At 40.1% G+C, this 20,573-nt stretch overlaps 1 protein-coding gene across 1 annotated transcript in view; it reads right to left on the bottom strand.

Annotated features, from left to right (window-relative positions):
• LOC134654427 (lutropin-choriogonadotropic hormone receptor) overlaps positions 1 to 16,899 on the bottom strand; it is an 89,109-nt gene extending 72,210 nt beyond the window's left edge. The window contains exon 1 of the mRNA XM_063509867.1: positions 16,543 to 16,899. Within this exon, the coding sequence (XP_063365937.1) occupies positions 16,543 to 16,754 (212 nt within the window). The 5' untranslated portion in view covers positions 16,755 to 16,899. The remainder of the gene's footprint in view (positions 1 to 16,542) is intronic.
• Positions 16,900 to 20,573: the final 3,674 nt, after the last annotated feature.

Genomic DNA, 20,573 nt, shown 5'->3' with positions numbered 1-20,573 from the left:
CATGAACAAGTAACCCGTAGTTGACTTTCTAGTGTCTAAATCCCCGGCATAATCTGAGTCTGAATAACCAACTAAGTCTGACTGCTTTTCATATCTAATACAAACATCTTTTGTTTTAATAAGGTATTTGATTATTCTTTTTACTTGAGCTACATGCTGCAAACTTGGATTGTTAATATATCTACTTAAAACATTAACACCAAAGCATATGTCAGGCCTAGTTGCATTTGCCAAGAACAATAGCGAGCCAATAGCTTCACGGTATGGAAAATCAATCCTATCATTTTCAGTTTCATTTTTTTGAATAGGCACGTTAACATCAACAGGTGTATTGCATGCATTAGCAGTATTCAAATTGAACTTACCTATTATCTGCTCGATATATCTTTTCTGATGGACACAGATAGCGCCATTGTTCTTGACTATTTCTAATCCTACATATTTGTTCAAATCAATTTCTTTAATTTGAAAACCTGTCTTCAAATGGCCAACAATCAGGTCCAAAACTCTAGTGGACTCAGACATAACCAGAGCGTCATCAACATACAAGATTAACAGTGCTTTCACTTTCTCAAAATTACCTACAAAAACACAACTATCTGCCTGTGACTGTTTGAAACCAAATTTCACTAAAAAGTCTGTAAATTTCTTATTCCAGCATCTGGACGCTTGTTTCAGCCCATAGAGGGATTTTTCCAATTTGCATATCTTATTAGGAGCTGGTGCTTTAACACCTTCAGGGACTTCCATGAATATGTCCTCTTCTAGGACTCCATATAAGAAAGCTGTTTTAACATCCAATTGTCTTATATTCCAATTCAATTGAGCAGCAATGCTCAGCAATATTCTAATTGATTCATATCTGGTGGTCGGTGAAAAAGTTTCATAGTAATCAAGACCTTGAATTTGTGTAAAGCCACGAGCGCAAAGGCGGGCCTTATATCTCTCTACTTCACCATCTTTATTTCTCTTAATGTTGAAAACCCATTTAGACGTTATGGTTCTATGATCTTCTCGGTCAACAAAACTCCAGGTGTTATTCTCACGATGGGATTCCAGCTCTTCAGATATAGCTTTCAGCCATTCTTTACACTCTGGGCTGTTGATAGCATCATTATAAGTCACTGGTACGTCTAAACTACCTGACAGATTCACTTCAAAATTGCAATCTCTCCTGGATCTCAAGTTGTATGGCATGTCATGGCTTAAACTTTCTTGTTCAATTTCATGAGGTGGTATATAAGTCTCATCCTGTTCATTTGCATCATCATAAGAGGTATCCACAGTATCATCAGCCTCTTCTTGTGCCACCCTTTCTACTACTACCCTTTCAACTTGTTCGGAATTATTCTCGCTTTCATCATCATCACCAAATTGAAGTGACACTTCAGCTTCACTTTTCTGAAAATTTGGTGTGTTATGTTCATCAAATATAACATTCCTTGACACAGTCACTCTTTTCGTTTCTGGGTTATACATCCTGTAATTTGTGTGTTCATATCCCACTAACATCAATTTCCGACTTTTACTCTCTAGCTTCGTTCTTAATTGATCTGGTACATGAACATAACCCACACATCCAAACACTCTTACATGATCTAAACTTGGTTTCATATCAGTCCATAGTTCATAAGGTGTGACATCTGGGGTTTGACTTGAAGATGTACGATTCAATATATATACAGCACAACTAACTGCTTCTGCCCACAGATCAAGGGATATATCACGAGCATATAGCATAGACCGAGCATTTTGCATAATCGTTCTCATCTCACGTTCGGCCCTTCCATTCATTTCTGGTGTGTATGGTGCAGTCAATTCATGCATGATGCCTTCACTATCAAGATATTCTTGAAAAGCTTTATTCTTAAATTCACCGCCATTGTCTGTATGCAACACACGCACACTATGCAAGAATCTGTTCTTGATTATAGCATTGTACTTCTTGAAATATTCTAAAGCATCACTCTTGTTCTTAAGAAAGTACACATGTCTATAAGCAGTGGCAGCATCTTTGAATAATATGAAATATTTCATACCTTGTACTGAGGGCTCGCTCATGGGCCCACAGAGATCACTATAAACCATGTCACCTGGCTGCAGTGGACCTCTGCTGGACTTCTGGAATGGTCTCCGGGCTTGTTTTCCGTAAGCACAACCTTCACACACAAAACTGTCACAATTAGCTAAGTCCACACCGTTTATCACATTATTCTTGCACATTTTCTGTATTTCTTTAATGTCCATGTGACCTAAACGCTCGTGCCACGTACGCAAGTCCGATTTTTGCACTAAGTTACACTGATTTAACACAGTCTTCACTTTCACTTCATATAAGTTATTTCCTTTTAAAGAAGCACACATAACTTTTTTATTGTCCAGATAAATAAACGCATCAGAGTCTTTTTTAACAATTTCATAACCTTGTCTTGTTATCACACCTTCAGAGATCAAGTTTCGATGCATTTTAGGGGCATATAAAACACCTTTTAAGATACTGGTCTCCCACTGACCATCAACCCATTTATTCAACAAGATGTCACCCTGTCCAGCAACTTCTACGACTTCCTTATTGCCCAATTTCAATGGGGAACCTCTGTACTCATGAATTTCTGTAAAATATTCCTTTTTGAAAGAAATATGGCCAGAAGCGCCACTGTCTAGTAGCCACTTATCATCTACATCAGGTTCTTTCCACTCACAGTGAGTAACATTGAAGGCTAACATGTCACCTTTTCCCTGACTTTTCTTCGGAGCTCGACATTCTTTTGCAAAATGACCACGAATGCCACAATTGTAACAAGGGTAACGATGACCTTGTCCTTTACTTGAATCTTTCTTACTTGAACTAGGAGTTGAGTTAGAAGTGGTAACCTTTTTCTTTATCTGTTTTGATACAAATAAGGCGGTTTCAACGTTTTCTTCCACATTTAAGCTCGCCTCCTCGTCCAGTAGACGAGCAGTCAAATTTATTATACTTTGTGACTTTGGATCAAGAGACATCCATGCTTGACGTAAAGATCTGAACTTCGGAGGAAGACTACTCAAAATCTTCGTCATAATTGCAGTATCACTGATTGTCTCTCCACTTTCCTTGAGCTGTTTGGCCAAGCTTTCAACTTTAGCGATATGCTGAGCTATGCTATCCGTAGGGCTCATTTTATATTGATAAAATCTTTCATGAATCATCATTTTCGTAAGCTCAGACTTTTGTTCGTAAATTGATTCTAGTTTGGTCAATATTTCTAGTGCAGTCTCGCAATTTTCAATAAGCGCAATTTGGTCAAAATGCATAGCCGATGTCATGATAAACATCGCCATCCCATCATCTTTGTTCCATTTTGTGGCATTCGATTCCGGCTTAACCTCATTTATATCTAAACCTTTCGCTCGTAATGCGCACATAATTTGAAACTTCCATTGCTTGAAATTCGTTCCATCGAATTTTTCGACTTTTCCAGTAAGTCCTGTAACCTCCATTTTTGTTCACACGCCGCCGTGTTTTGTTTTTTCTTCGAGGCACTTTTTCACTGAATTTACTTTACCGTATAACTATTTCTTTGTTTAACTATCACTCGCGTGAGCAGACGGCCCATAACCACTTGGCGATATGAGAAAAACAAGAAGACTTTCGTAAATAATGAATATATTAAATCGAATAACACCGGTAAGTAAACGTGTACGACCGAACGTCCACCATCGTACAACTAGCGCCATATGGTCAGTTTTGGAACTAAACATAAAAACTAAAGTGCTGTCTATGACAGCAGCCAAATCAGCCAATATCAAATTTCTATATTCAATAGAAGTATCGTAAAATCGCCAAAAAGATACTGCGTGTAAGCACAAATTCTTTTTTGGGGAATAGACTAAAGACTTGTCTTGACAACTATAAGGTAGGGTTTTAAAGGTGTGTGCACGACCCTTTAAATGACAAATAAAAGTACGGGAGTAGAAAAAATATTTATCATTCATAATCATCATTTAAAAGTCAATTCTACCAGCAAACATAAGAAACAACTCAAAATTTGCATTTGATTACTTTAAATTGCCTCACATGTGAATAAAATGCAACTTTGCTATCCGTTTTTGAACAATCAAGAGCTTACCAGTTGGCGCGGTGAATAATTATTTTATGGATGCTGATTTTTTGATGTTTTTTTACTACAAGATGAATTACCTAGGTAGAGAGTGGGCTGGAAGGTATTTAGCGAAGGCTTCACCAGCGGGTCACCGCTCATATTTCATCAGCCCTCGTGTCGCCTTATCTTATCTTCCGTCAGTGGAGTCGGGCGCCGGCGCCGCGGTCAGTGACTCCGCCGCCGCTGTCAGAAATAGCTCGCTTGCTGGATGTTGGATGGCGTGTCACACGGGCCCGTATGAAGTCGCGCTAGACGCGCATGGTGCGTGTGATGTACGACGTGTAGCGACGTGGAGATTAATGTCGATGTCAGACAGATTTATCAGTCGCGAGTGGCCGCGGCCTGTAAGACGTGCTCTAATGCAAGCTGCTACACCATTCGTAGTTTTAATTTAACTATTTGTAGGCTAGTATCAGGTACAGTCACCACACGGGATTGTTACGCCATTTAGGGTCCTAGCTAAATTGGTTATTCCATACTTACGCTATGTATGTCCAATTTAGCTAGAACCCTAAATGGCGTAATAATCACGGTGACTGTACAGAAGGTAGTGCAAACTTAACAAGTGTTATACCTAATATGTTATGCTTAATTGCTGCCAATTTGCCCTGTCTGGTCAGTTGCATTTATGTAGGCCCGTCATAGCATGTAAGATAAAATGCATTTGCAATCACAATATTCTATCCTTGAACTGAATTATCGTCATATTTATAAGATAATAGAATAACACTTGTAATCGTGAATCGCAATCTAAATATTTACATTATACATCGGAGTGATAAAGTACAGCATTGCACAACGACGGGAGCTGGGAGTGAGCGCAAATATGTGTCTAGATAATGTACTACTAATGTAATCGTACCTAGAGATGCAGTAGGTAGATAGATACGGATAGCATGTTTCTCAACGCGAAGTAAACAAGCCTTGAGGTATTTATCGCAGACCTCGCGCTTATTGGACTCCAATTAGAGGGTTTAGTTTAGACGGAGGACGCGGCCGAGGCCGGGGCGGGGCACCCCGTGCCCCCCGTGCTCCTGCCCCGTGCCCCCCGTGCCCTCGTGTGGGTGCAGCAGGAGCGGCTATTAATAGCGCGTGGTGCAATCGATACGCGCTGCAACTAGCGCATCGCTACAACTTGCCATCATCGACGGTTCGACGCACTAAACTGAGCCTTCAATGAACCTTACGACTTTATGAGTATTGTAATGATATTAAGGTTTGTGAATGGTCAGTCGTGTTGCTGTTAATAGACGGAGTGACTGCTGCCTGCGTGCGGCTATTATAGTGACTCGATTCATCGGAGTAATTGAAACTTTCTTACAGAACCGTTCAAATTTTCCCCTGGGGATTTGTTATACCTATACATTAAGAAGATTTTCATTTTTACGCAACTACATACATAATACTCGCAGTACCTACCTATAGCATTGAACGACATGCAAATGACGCGAAATGTCTCAATGTCATGCTATCATGGCAAATACAACCGAGAGTGACAAGATCCCATCTAGACGACGGTAATAAATTATTATAAACCTTACCTACCTACCTTAATTACCTTAATTATTACCTACTTATAAACGGCGGCATTCAGGATAAATAACGAGCTCTCAAATAGATGCGGTGGAGTCGGACACCCTCTACCTACGTAATTATTGTGTGTCAAATGTAAGTAAATACTTTTGTGTTAACATCGTTTCATGGTGGTCGCGGCGCTAAGAGCACGCCGATTAGTCGAGTATAATTATACGCGCGGCGACCAGGATCGGAAGCGGCCAATTCGTAGACCTTATGTCTACGCAATAAGATTTACGAATTATCGGTTAGAGTGTGGACGGGACGACGGCACTCGTGCATCATCCCCCGCGTGTGCCTGTTCGTGTGTAAACAAACACCTCGGCGCTAACATCGTTAGGGCGGTCGCGGCTCTAATAAACACGCCGCGGGACATAAATCACGCTCTCTGTACACTCGTTGCTCTAGCTTCAAAACCCACGGAGGAAACAGTCGAGTACGTTTGTATGGAGAAATGACCACTCCTGTTGGCTCTTAACCAAGCGGTACGCCGTCGGCTGTAAGTACGGCTGAAAAATGTTTTTGAAGTGATAACTTCTTTAGCGGCGCTGGGCACTTTTTGAGGTAGGGAAAAAATGATAAACTCGAGACAGCATAAGGCGATCACGTGACCGTAAGGGGCATAAGGCGATCACGTGACCGTAAGCCCCGTAAGGTGGCCACTCATAATTTAAATGGCATTTAAATCAATAAAGAAAAACTCAATGTTATTTGACATTTATTACCTATGTTCAAATAATTTGACGTTGTCATGGCAGTATGTAAATAAACATGTCAATGAAAAAGTGTGATCTTATTTGAGAATGATAATAATATATAATAAATAAATAGAATACCTGCGCTAAACGTATGTATCGTGTTACCGGGCGTCGGTAACATAGTGAGGTGAGTTTTCACTTCTATCGGCACTCCCGGAGTGCAACCGTTCTTGCTTGTTATTTTTTATTACATTTTACGTTTTTTATTAGCGGCAAAATGAAATGTTCTGTATAAAATTTTGACATGCATAAATAGGTAAGTACGTACTTACGTGTAATTACCTACCTACTGACAAAGCAATTATGATTCAGTTTGAAAAGCGATTATTTATTCGAGAGTATTTTTGGCTATAGGCCTAGTTATACTTCCTGTACCTACACAGTATATACAAAAAATATTTCTGATTTCTGATAGGTAGCTTGCTTGAAGGATTATAGCAAGACCATTATGAATAGTTAAAAAATTGCTATCTTTATCAGAAAGCAATTACAAAATGTATTAATTACAAAGTAGGTAAATGAGTGCTGCCTACATATAATATTAGGGCGGTCGTATCTCAGCGGAGCGGCGAGCTGCGTCCGTCGGTGGCGTGGCGGCGGAGGCTCGTAAATCAAACGATTAGTTAAATGAACTGTTTACATTATACAAATAGCCAGCGGCCGCGGCGCGGGAACATCGAGGCGGCGGCGCGAGATCAAATAAAGTAAGTAATGGAGTTGTAAGTAAATGTAGCCGCTTGTTGGGAAGTTGGTCGCGAGTCGCGTCCCAGCGGTCGAGTTACTCTGTTGCTAGTTTCACACGCGTAGGGTTGCCGGACTGCATTATCGCTTCATTTAAGCTACAGTTTGTTGTATTTATAAAGGACAAGTTGAAATATTCTCAACCTTCGTTGAGTCTCCACTCGCCGCTCCGGAGTACCACTTACTTAAATGTGATAATATGCGGCGAATGTTTCTGCCAAAGACGAACAAAACAAAAGCTCAATTTAGACATACAATAATATTATGATTTTCTTTACATATCAATAACTACCACCAGTTCTCACAGGAAGATGTGGCGAAGATTAAACTCCTATTAATAATATTTTAGCTTAAAGTGTCTTAAAGGGCCTCTACGCTGTTGGCTTCGGCCCCATGCACGCACGCCTCCCAAAGGTCCGGGACCCCATGGTCGCGAGATATGGAACACTCGGTTTAGACTCTCGCGCGAGCCACGAGACGAGCCGCGAGCCGCGCCACGAGACTCGAGTCCACCGTTTACACTCGCGTTCGGCTTGTCATTCGGTTATAAACCTTATGCCGTGCCGTTAGTGTTTAAATTATATTATTAGCCCGACGAGCGTGCGAGCCACGAGACGAGCCTCGAGCCCACCGCTTACACTCTCGTCTCGTGGCTCGGCTCGCGGCTCGTCTCGTGGCTCGCGCGAGAGTATAAATCGAGGGTTAAAGACATACAAATAATAATAATTATTATTACCATCAGTCCATTAGCATCTCAACCCAATAACCCAATTCTTTTTATTCCTTTTTCTTGCAATAGTCCTACACTAACCGGGGCTTATCCTTGGGTGTACTACTATAGTGCATACAGGGATAATCGTCGGTTAGTGTCACATCACAGAGTAAATTGTCTATTTACAAGGGGCTTCTACGTGTTGGCTTCGGCCCCACGCACGCCTATCAAATGTCCGGGACCCCATGGTCCCGAGATTATGTAAATGACAGACATAATAATAATAATAAATCCGTTTATTTAAGACAACATATTAGGTCCGACACATGAACACAGTCATATTATAATTTTAAAAGGAGGATTAACAATCAATATAGGAGGATTAATAATAAGGAGGATTAATATTGTATGGTTTACTTTAGTCATGTAAACAAGTGAACATGTTTGCATCATTTTTAGTGTCGGTAATTTTTAAGCGCTTTATTATTTACTATATTAGGTAAATTAGTTACAATTTCGAAATATTTGAAAAACAAACTCAACAAGTACAACTTGAATCGTCGAGAATATAATGTCGGCTATGTAGCAGCCCTAGCCCCGCGCCTGCACGCCTCACCCCTCTGGGGCTCCGGGCCCCGGGCTCGGGGAGCGCTATCGCGTCGCGTCGCGCGTCCCTCACTCTCCTCTACTCTACTGATATGATACAGGAAATAAAATCCGGACGCAAACAAAACTGCCACAGCCAGCCGAGGCGAGGATAGTCTCAAGCGAGAGACAACAAGTTGTTATACTTGTTATGCACCTACCATTTATAGGTAAATCTTTCTTATTGCAACAGGATAAAGCCGGTTGCTGATATTAGTATTTATCCCATTAAAAATATTACATGTAAAAAGATGCAAGTCTCGCAACGCAATTCTTGTATTACAAAAAAGTTTTGAGATGTAAATGTTGGTCCAAGTCGATTATTTTTAGTCAGTGCTAGGGGGTGTTGAAACTGCGTATATCTACTAGCTATCTAATACCTTTAAACGAGCAATTCTTGTATATTTATTTATTTATATGTATAATTATATATTTCGTGGATCTCGGGAACGGCTCTAACGATTTCGATGAAAGTTGCTATATGGGGGTTTTCGGGGGCGAAAAATCGATCTAGCTAGGTTTTATCTCTGGGAAAACGCGCATATTTGAGTTTTTATATGTTTTCCGAGCATTTTTCCGAGCAAAGCTCGGTCTCCCAGATATTCTTATATTATCTCTCACAGAATAAATAATAGTTTCGTGTCCGTAAAGTACAAAAGCCGTTCGTTGGGCAACGCATTAATTTTTATAACAAGTTACCTGAGGATGCTTTAAGATTACCCTTTCCAGCTCTTAAGAATTACTAAAAAAAGTCATTGATGTTGAAGGCTTATTACAGAGTCGAGGACTACTTGACAGACAAACATGCACGGTCCAAACCAGAAGCTGTAATAAGAGCAAGTAGCAATTAAAAGCATTGTATTATGTGTAGAGTTATAGGTGACACGTTACAGCTCTGGTAAGAAAGCACATCAAATATTTTATGTATGCATTTCATAACAATCAGTCAGATTTATTTATATAAGTAATACATATAGTATTAATATGTATTCTCATTTCTTTTATTGACTTTATTTTCTTTTCCTTTTATAAGAATTTGATATGTTTTCTGAAAGAGCTACATACGTATTTGTATGATTTGTACATATTTTTTTTATGTATTACATAATAAAATTTCTATAAAGAAAAATACCTGCTGTGTATAATTGCATGAATTCTATAGTAATTTAAATTGTGTTTTTCTTATTTACTCGTAATGCATGTTATATTATAACATGTAATGTTTTGAAATGATGTGTCCCGACGAGTTTGTTGCCAGTCCCATATTGGGATACCCTCCTTCAATTGAGGGGGGATTTAAATCTTCTCGAGGCGAGAGGTGTAGGGTTGGAGCCGGTGTAGCTTTATTTGACGCTCATAAGCGCATTGTAATATGCCTACTTGAATAAACTATCTTCTATCTTCTTATATCTAATAGGTACCTATGTGACAATTTTTCTTATAACGTGCACTTTAGCTGTTGCGTCTCAGATGCAATGTGGTATCGGATATCGACGCTAGGATCGGACGTGCGATCCTAACGTTGAAACAAAACATATTATACTAGGTACCGCCCACATCTCTCTGCTTTGCCATAAGGTTGACTGGTAGAGAATGCTTTTGGTACTAAGTCCGCCTTATGTACGATAAGTTTTTCTTTTGTGCAATAAAGATTAAATAAATAAATAAATATTAGTCTCACAAATTACTTTTTACTAATGAAATGTTAATGCGCCTTATCAGTGCTAGTTTAATTTTAAATGTGTTTTAGCCCTGCACCTTCAACTTCAACTTCAACTTCAACATTTATTCAGCAAATAGGCCACAAGGGCACTTTTACACGTCAACATTGAATTTACATAAAAGCAAAATAATAATAATTATACATCAACAATTATTAAATACAACTACAACTACCAAATCAAACTAACGTAATACAATTACATAGAGATGTATAAGGTCTCTTAATGTCGAATTACATAAAAAAACTATAATAATAATATTAAAATAAAAACAAAACAGATACATGGAAAAAAAAATCTAAACTTATTTAGAGGTGTAAATGTCTCTAAGTGTCAGAACTAAAAAATAACATAGTTTATCAAATTATCCTTAGAGATGTATAGGGTCTCCAAGAGTCACAATCCTGTATGATTAACACATTACGAGAAAAAAAAACATACGAGAACCGAATGAGGCGTCTCACTGCAATTAAATTAAAAAATAAAGTTACTAAATATATTCGTGTTAGCTTAAACAGACCCGTCTCCACAAACAGCACCCGTTCACGAGTACGACGCGTATCTCAGCCATCGCCTCCCTCAACCTTCATTCGGGAAAGTGGCGACCCGATCAACGACGCCACCGTAAGCAAAGACTTTTAAGCGAGCATGACATGTTCAAGCTACCGGCCTATATTAATATTAAAATAGTGATAACACTTAGCTGTGAGACACAGCATTTTGTGCTCGTATGTTACATAAAAGACGGTATAGCTTCACATAATTACTAGCCTAAATTGACTTAGAGATGTAAAGGTCTCTAAGTGTCCGAATCATTAAAAATATAAGTATGTACAATAAAATAAAAATAATAAAATGAATAAATACTTAGGGATGTAAAGGTCTCCAAGTGTCAGAATCATTAAAAATAAAATAAATAATTACTTAGAGATGTATATGGTCTCCAAGTGTCCAAAACTAAAATTAAATTAAACAATATAATCAAGCGAGAACATGATTGTCTCATGTGTCAATTCTACTGGACACTAGCATATTTAATTTACAATGAAAAAACAATATTTATTGAACTCTTATCATACTATCGAAATCAAGCTACAGGCTTAAAGGCATCTCTATCGTGTATAAAATCATTTACAGTGTAGTACGCCTTACTTAACAAGGAGCGCTTAATGTGTGACTTAAATTTGGTAAGTGGTAAATTCGCTATGTCAGTAGGGACTTTGTTATAAAAACGTGTACAGTTCCCGACGAAAGACGTACTAACCTTACGGAGGCGGTGGGCGGGCACAGCAAGTTTATGTTTGTTTCTAGTGTTATAGTTATGGATGTCACTGTTAAGCTTGAATTCGTGGATGTTTTTCCGAACATACATAATATTCTCAAGTATGTATTGAGATGCAATGGTAAGAATGTTAACCTCTTTGAATTTCTCTCTCAGAGATACTCGAGCGCCCAGTCCATAGATGGAACGTACAGCTCGTTTTTGCAGCACAAATATTGTCTGAATGTCTGCCGCTTTTCCCCACAACAGAATTCCATACGACATAACACTATGGAAATAACTAAAGTATACCAGCCTGGCCGTCTCTACGTTTGTTAGCTGTCTGATTCTCCTCACTGCATAGGCTGCTGAACTGAGTTTGCCGGCTAGAGTGGCTATATGTGCATGCCATTGCAGTTTTGAGTCTAAAGTGACTCCCAGGAAAACAGTTCGATCTTCAAATTCCAGCGTATCACCTTTTATTTTAATCTTGCTGTTAGTTACCTGCTTGACGTTAGGTAGCGTAAACTTGATGCATTTGGTTTTCTTGGCGTTCAAAAGCAAATTGTTTGCCGTAAACCAGTTTACTACGGTAGATAGCGCTTCATTAATGCTATCGAAGCTATTTTCCTTTCTGTCCACTTTAAATATAAGGGAAGTGTCATCTGCGAATAACACTATATCATGTCTATCTTGCACAACTTTTGGTAAATCATTAATGTATACCAAAAACAGGAAGGGACCAAGAATTGAACCTTGAGGCACTCCGAGGGCTACCGGGGACCCCGCTGATTGAGCTCCATTAATAACTACTCGCTGAGTTCTATCCGAAAGGTACGATGAGACTAGGTCAAGGGCACTAGCCTTTATCCCATAGCGGCTTAATTTTCTCTTTAAATTTTCGTGATCAACGCAATCAAATGCCTTTGACAGATCACAGAAAATTCCCACAGCATCTTGAGCTTTTTCCCAAGCGTCAAAGATGTGTTTTAGGAGTACCGCACCGGCGTCAGTAGTAGATCGACCTCTGGTAAAACCAAATTGATTGCTATCCAGCAGTTTATTTCTGTTGAAATGTGACAATAGTTGATTCAGAATAAGTTTCTCGAACACTTTGCTTAATGCCGGTAGTATTGAAATTGGTCTAAAGTTCGCTGGATCTGTTTTCGTTCCTGATTTAAACAGCGGGATGATTTTACTATGTTTCATAATATCTGGAAAAATACCAGCATCAATGCATCTGTTGAAAATCTCAGCCAAGTATGGTGTAATCGATTCAATAATGGAATGTAATACTTTGACTGACAGGCCCCAAAGATCTTCTGTTTTCTTTAAATTTAATGACCTAAAAGTCTTAAGAACAGTGTTCGGAGTGACATATGAAAATTTGAAGATTTCTGTACATGCCGCCACATTTGTCTTCAAAATTTCTTCAGCGACGTCTGGCGATGAATTAAGAGCCTTTGTCGTTTCTACCGGTATATTCGAGAAAAACCGCTCAAAATGATCTGCCACTTCACGATCGGAACTTACTAAAGTGTCAGCAATTCGTAGGTTGTAGTGCGGATCCTTCATTTTACGTTTTCCAGTTTCATTGCTGATTACTTGCCATACAGTTTTAACTTTATCACTAGAATTTAGGATCTTTTTGGACAAAAAATCAGCTTTCGCGGCGACACACATCATCTTAAAAGATTTAGAAAAATTCTTAACGTACTCCAGAAATTCCGGCCTTTTATCAGTTGCTTTTAAATCATATAAGTCGTAGAGTCGGCGTCTTTTCTCGTGAATATCCGGCGTAGCCCAGTCGCTAAATTTAGTCTTGGCCTTACCTTGAACCTTCTTCTGAATGAAACAGGCATCAAATTCCTTTTTAATACAGTTAAACAACTCGGAACTCAAACAATCGGGGTCTTCCTGAGTACATGAAAGATAACATAATTGTTTAGTGATATTACGATTGAATAAATCTAGGCGCCTTTCGGAAATCGGCCTGCACATAGTATCTTGAGGAATTTCTTCAGTTTTCCCGCTGAAAGAAGCTTTTAGTCCACAGTGGTCAGAACTTAGGTTGTTAATAACAGATTTACTAATCGCATCCCTGTTACTAAAGATGTTATCTATACATGTAGCACTGGTTGCTGTGATTCGAGTGGGCTCACAAAATAAGTTATCTAAATTAAAAGATTTGAAAGTATTTAGTAACCTTCCACAAGTTGGCGAATTTTCAAGCAAGTTAATATTAAAATCGCCACAAACAATTATAATTTTCTGAGTTCTAAAAACACTACTAAGTACTTCATCTATCACAGATTCAAATAAGTTATAGTCCGCCGAAGGGGGCCTGTACACGCATACAATTATAAATTGTTCCAACTCAACACAGGAAAGTTCTATATGCCGTTCCACAGACATGTCAACAATGTCTCTACGCTCCTTACATTTTAAATTATGTTTCACTAATATCAATGACCCGCCGCGATTGCAGGATCTCCTAAAAAAAGAACTTACTACACTATGATTATTAAAATTAAACATAAATTCATGACCTTTAAGCCAGTGCTCAGTAACACAGAGAATGTCAACATTCGTGGACTGTAAAAACAGATCAATTTCAAGTTCCTTACAGGTAAATCCTTGGATATTTTGATGAACTAAATACAGTACATCGGCTTTACTAAATATACTAGCATCACAGTGATCAATAGGAACGGAGCCGGCTGGTGCACACGTTGTCGGAGCGGTTAGTTTAAATTCAAATCACCAGGCGGCTCCATCTCAAAACCTACGCTACCAAGGCGTACAATACTACGTGACTTAAGGCTACTAGACGCCGTGCTAGCCCCGACGGGGTCTTCAATATTATATGCTAACAGGTTAGCACAATCTACTAGACATCTTCTCGGCAGGTAGGTTCTTTTATGGGGCATAACAAAATCTTCTATAAATTTATTCGTATCAAAATACGAAATCGTACTACTGTACAAGGAAAGGTTATACAATAAAGAATTGTAATTAAACACCCTCTTATTGACCTTGCTCGACATTCTATATGGGAGCGCACAGATAATTATTTTTGCAACCCCTCCCCGGTCAATCGCCGAGAGCGTAGCGGATAATTTTAAGATATCTCGCTTAGTACAGTCGACACTATTCCCTACGAAAACTACAAGCGTCGAGTCGCGGTCAAACTCGCCCGCGGCAATACATTCGACCAGACGATCGACGGAGGCCCCCGGGTGACAGTTGTTGATGACGCCCCGCGACAAGCGCTCCGCCAGCAGCGCGCCCAGGCCGGCGCCCCCCTCGTCCGAGTACAGGGTGGTACGCGCGGGGATACGTGGGCGCGGCGGCGATGGAGCCAGCTCAACAAGGCGTGGCGGCGATGGAGCCAGCTCAACAAGGCGTGGCGGCGATGGAGCCAGCTCAACAAGGCGTGGTGGCGATGGAGCCAGCTCATCAGGGCGTGGCGGCGATGGAGCCAGCTCAACAAGGCGTGGCGGCGATGGAGCCAGCTCAACAAGGCGTGGCGGCGATGGAGCCAGCTCATCAGGGCGTGGCGGCGATGGAGCCAGCTCAACAAGGCCGGCGGCGATGGAGCCAGCTCAACAAGGCGTGGTGGCGATGGAGCCAGCTCATCAGGGCGTGGCGGCGATGGAGCCAGCTCAACAAGGCGTTTATTTACCAATTAATTTAATACAATGTAATAAATAATAAAAGCAATAGATAGTTGAAACTAGCACAAAACTCTTACGAGTACTTATATAGTATATTTCAAGCTGGTGTGGAGTGCTCTGGATACTTCAAATGCTTCGAGAGCAATAGGTACCCAAGTGCTCGTTGTTCTTGTTGGAGCCCCTCGCGCCGCTCGCACTCGGACTCGCGCCTCGCGAACGCCACGGTGGGTCCTTTGGTCAAGACTCGAGTCCAAATGAAAGACAGCGAGACCAAGAAGTGAGTTGAGGTATACGTACCCACTTGATAAAAACTATAAAACTTATTTTGGATCAAAGAGTTTATATTAGAGATGCCACGAATATTTAAATCGGCAACTATTCGGTATTCGGCCTATTTTGCCACTTTGCCGAATATTCGGTATTCGGCCGAATGTTGTCTACTATTCGGCCTAATACCGAATATCTGTTGCCCCTACCTAAAAAGAAAAAATACACAAAAAATACCAAAAATTAGGTATTTTTAATATTTAAAATGTATTATTGGAAAGTTGTTAAATAGGAAGACCCTTTTTTAAGCATTTGTTGATTATGATTTTTTTTTTATCATTGGTCTGATTTGATTTACTCTAACTACATTCATTAGTTCTGTTTTACAAAAAATATATCTTGGCAAACGGTGTGCTTTGTTGCGAACAGTTTTCATAATAATTGTACTCACAATGTTCGCATCTCATGCCGAATATTCGGTATATTCGGCCGAGAAAGTGGCCGAATATTCGATATTCGGTATTCGGCCAAAACCACTATTCGGGGCATCTCTAGTTAATATTAAGGTGGTTACAGAAATTATACATAGAAAAATAGGTAGTTTAATTATCAATTGAAACGTAAATTAGGCTTTGTTAAAATTCAGGCTGCGCGCAGGTGGTGGTTGTAGCGCCGGCGCTAAGTAAAAGAGTTCAACGCGCGGCGCGCGCGCACCGCCGCCTCCCGCCGCTGTACATCTGGCCGCTCAGCCTGCGCTGCGCCCAGCCCACTCACATGGTGGCATGTCAACTTCGCACTCGATCATGACCAACCTTGAGGACTTTATGAGAAACTACGACTGTTTATTGTTTATTTATCCCGACTGGTCACGATCCGATTGTTGCACCACATCGAAACGAAGAAATGCAATACGGCTTATACGGCTGCCGGATTTATATACATATAGGTATGCACACGACAATCCCGTCTGTTAAATTAAAGCGTTCATTGGAAAGACACATAGGTAATTCTGCCTGAAATTAAGGAGGTTCAGAGATACTTACAGCTCCAGCAGGGCGGCGTGCAGCGGCGGCAGCACGCGCAGCCCGGCAGCGCGGCACGAGAGCCGCGTGCCCCACGCCGCGCCCGCGCCCGCGGCGCCGCACGCGCAGCCCGTCGGCAGCGGCTCGGCGCAGCCGCCGCCGCCGTCGCCGCCCGCGCCGCCCGCCAGCACCAGCAGCGCCGGCACCAGCGCGCGCCACATCGCGCCCGTCATGCGGGCCGCGGACGAGTTATCATCACTTCACTTCACCACAACACTGATATTTCCAAAGGTCAATACTCAGATTCTAGGATAAATGACAGATCGCGTCGCTCGCGAGTGTCGCCGCGTGACGCACGCGGTGTCCGGAGGGTAGAGAGACGTGGCGACGCTCGCTCGGCGCGGCGTGGACTGGCGCGCGGTGCGGTCCCGCCGCCGCCGCCGCCGCGCCGTCCCCCGCGCCGTCGCCGCGGAGTCTGCGGCCTCCTCTCTACTCGCTCTCGACACATCATGTCGCACGGAGATGTGCTCCCACACCGACCACCTCCATCCTGAACCTCTACAATACTTATCGCTCCGTCTGTGACCGGCTTCACTTCATACGATATATTTTTTGCTTGTTGTTTGAATTTCACCTTTCACCGACATTTTGGAAATAGCATTCGGCATCTATCCACGTTAAATATAAGTTTTATGCATATCGGTTTGGGCAGCAGAGAGTCAGTGAACTGAAACTATATTATAGTAGAGTCATTAATTAGATTTTACAACGACGCTACATTTATAAAATACTTCAACTAAACTAACGAAAATACACACAGATATTTAAAGATTGCGTTTTTAGTCATTTTGTCATATGTCGCTGTCAACTGATTAAGGCGCGGTGTATAGTAAATGCACTATTTTGAGATGATATTTACAGACTTTTCCAAGGATTTCATGCATTATTTTCTAGTAAATATGTATAACTTTCAGTCTTTGAACTTACTACCTACATATCACAACTTACTACTGTCAACTGAACATCTGCCATCATAGAGAAAATACTAGGTTCATGCCATAGCATAGAGGTATGCTGCAGTCATGTCTACCACAGACATGCCACAGACATATTTATTTCAAAATTTTCAAATCTTAGATTTCAAACGGGTCTGGCTGAAACTTAAAGCAAGGAAGTTTGTCCGAGGCCTAAATATGCCCATTTTAGGGTACATACTTACCTACTTTAGTACCTACCTAAAAGATTTTGGAAAAACCAGGTCTAATAAGATAATGATTTTATGTTTTAAATTTTGAAAACAAGAAATATTGAACGCTCTATTGTGGAAAAAACAGGTTTTTTATAGTACTTAGCGCTAGATAACTACTTACTTTACTCTTTGACCTTGATATTCGAAATAGAAATAGAAATATAAATTATTCTGTTGTATTACTTAACCCTTAAATGCCGAGCTATAGTGTTGCCAAATGTCACAAAGCATTAGACAGCTCACAAATTAAGGGTTAAACAAATTATATTTGTTCCTGTATATTATTTCAATAGTAAAACTAATAAATTTTCCGAATTATTACATAAATTTACGCAGTATTTTAATTTATAAAAATTCCATTTGTTTATAGACGAAATGTCGAAAAACTTGGAAAAACCTGGAAGTTGATGTTTTTTAGTATGTGATTTTGGGCAGATTTTTCGGGGTTTGTAATTATTTTATATTTACAAACTTTATCATGGGAACATCATAAATAGTGTACCTTTCTGATGGCAGTTAAGATTTTTCCTATACCACTTACTAATAGCTATATATTTCCAAAAATATGATTTAGCCTATGCAACTTTTAACACTGATTTCGCAGTGAAAATCGATGATATAATTTTTTTTACTATTTTTCCTAGAAACTGCAAACAATTATATATGTGATACATATTATATTAATTTCGGGGAAAAAGAAAAAAATCATGCATTTCAGGGTTAATTGTGTTAGAGTGTGTGCGGAAAGAGAAGAGTCGTGGATTGTATTTGGCCCCGTACATATTCCACGACTCTTCTCTCTCCGCACAGACTCGAATCTATCTCTATATTCATTAAATGGGATTTCTATTTTCTATGAAGTGATCAAATAGACAATGCACAGTTTTGATTCACGTTATTTGCTAGGATGCATTTATTAAGCAATGAAGTTGAACACACTTTATTTAACAATTATTTGGATTTGTAATGTTTTACAGCTACGAGTATTAGTATTTTCCTTGGGCTGGAGAGGAACATTTTGTTTCACTCGCAAAGTTTCTTCACCTCTCATGCTTTATAGCTTTATACCTACTAAACTTCATGCTGCGAAACACTCGCAACGCTCACAATTGTGGAATAGTTACGCCCTCACGCCCATGGGTGCATACGAGTATATCTATGTTTGCGAACTCTCAAGACAGCATTTAATTTCCGAGAGTTGTATAGTATAATCTGTTGACATTACTTACTGATTTGTAATTTTTTTATAGAAATGGACTCAGATTTTTTAGTATGCCGCACTTCTTGGTGAATACCACATGTACTCTAAAACTAAATTAAATAAAAAGAAGCAAAAGTTGTGACAAGTGACAGGTGCCATTCAGCCGTGATAGCAGCTCGGAAGAGGCGCGATGTTTACAGCGTGCAGCGAGAGCCATCGGGCCGCGGCGTGAGCCGAGCATGTTGGGAGCCGACTGGGCGCCGGCGGCGTTGCTGCTGCTGCTGGCCGCCGCCTCCGCCGCCGCCGCCGACGAGCCGCTAGAGGACGAGGTCGAGAGTGCGCCGTTTGCGGTCAGTCCCATCTAGGGAATGCAATCTCGATCTCGCGAGATCTCGCACGAATTTGCGAGATTCAATCTCGTTGATAGGGAAACTCGATATATGTAATCTTGGTCGAGATCTCGATTAAAATTTTCGAGATCTCGAACGAGATTGAAAAATTGATTTCTGTGAATTACTTGTTTTGAGTAATCTTTTTACCTTAGGCCTTAGATTCATGATGTTCTGGCAGTACTATTGTGTTTAGCCAGCTTTAGCCGACGATAATAGCACTGTGGCGCACTCTGTGCGGAATATATGCGGAATAATGAACGAGCGTTTTCTGCTGTTGGCCTTTTTGCAACAAACGGGTGCCGCTTGGCCGACAATACCTTGAGCACCCTGTGTTTTTTTACGAAATTATTTTCAAAAAGCATAGTGAAATAAAATGCTGATTTTCTAAGTAAAACACGTTACAATTATGTATGTATAATTAAAAATAATAATTACCACTTTTTCTTACTAACATGATTCGTGCTACTTAGAGCTAAATAAGACTTATCTTGTTTTAAAAAAAGTAGTTCTTTTGTCAAATGTTGATTAAATTTGTTGTCTTTATTTTCAATACATAACATGGTGAACCCTAAATAAGTAGTAGTGTTTACAGAATTCTTAGAGTTTTTTGACCAGATTAGGACATTTTTAATTACTTTGTATAATCTCGATCTCGTCGAAATTAATCTCGATCTCGAAAGTGTGACGGTCGAGATCTCGAAACACCCTATCTCGATTCAGATTTTTCGTGCGAGATCTCGAATCGCCAATCTTGATGCGAGATTGCATTCCCTAGTCCCACTCCCACCTAAACACCCTTTGTCGGGGTGACGTGGCATAAGTCTTTGGTCACGTAAAACCGATGTGTTGTGTTTAGGGCTTGCAATTCGAATATTCGAATATTCGAATCTGTCGAATATTCGACCTGTTTTGATATTCGAATATTCGGCCGCTCAGGTTTCGAATATTCGAATATTTTTTATTACTATAAAAAATCTATGTCATCCGCTGTAGTTACAGTTTCTGTGTGTTTTACGGGTATTTACAGTGAATGAGGAACGGTAGGTACCCAAATACGAAGGAAATAATATTTTTACTGTATTCCTCTCGATAGACTTCGTGAATACAGTGAAACCTAACTCAATTTAAAAGAAAACGAAATCAAAAAGTATGTTATTTTTACGGTGCGTAAGTTTTAAGTTATAGGGTATATTCTGTTTATTCAGTACAA

The sequence above is a fragment of the Cydia amplana genome, chromosome 15 (genome assembly GCF_948474715.1).
Source record: "Cydia amplana chromosome 15, ilCydAmpl1.1, whole genome shotgun sequence".
NCBI lineage: Eukaryota > Metazoa > Arthropoda > Insecta > Lepidoptera > Tortricidae > Cydia > Cydia amplana.
Note: the sequence above shows the minus strand (reverse complement) of the source record. Positions and strands in the feature narration are given on the sequence as shown.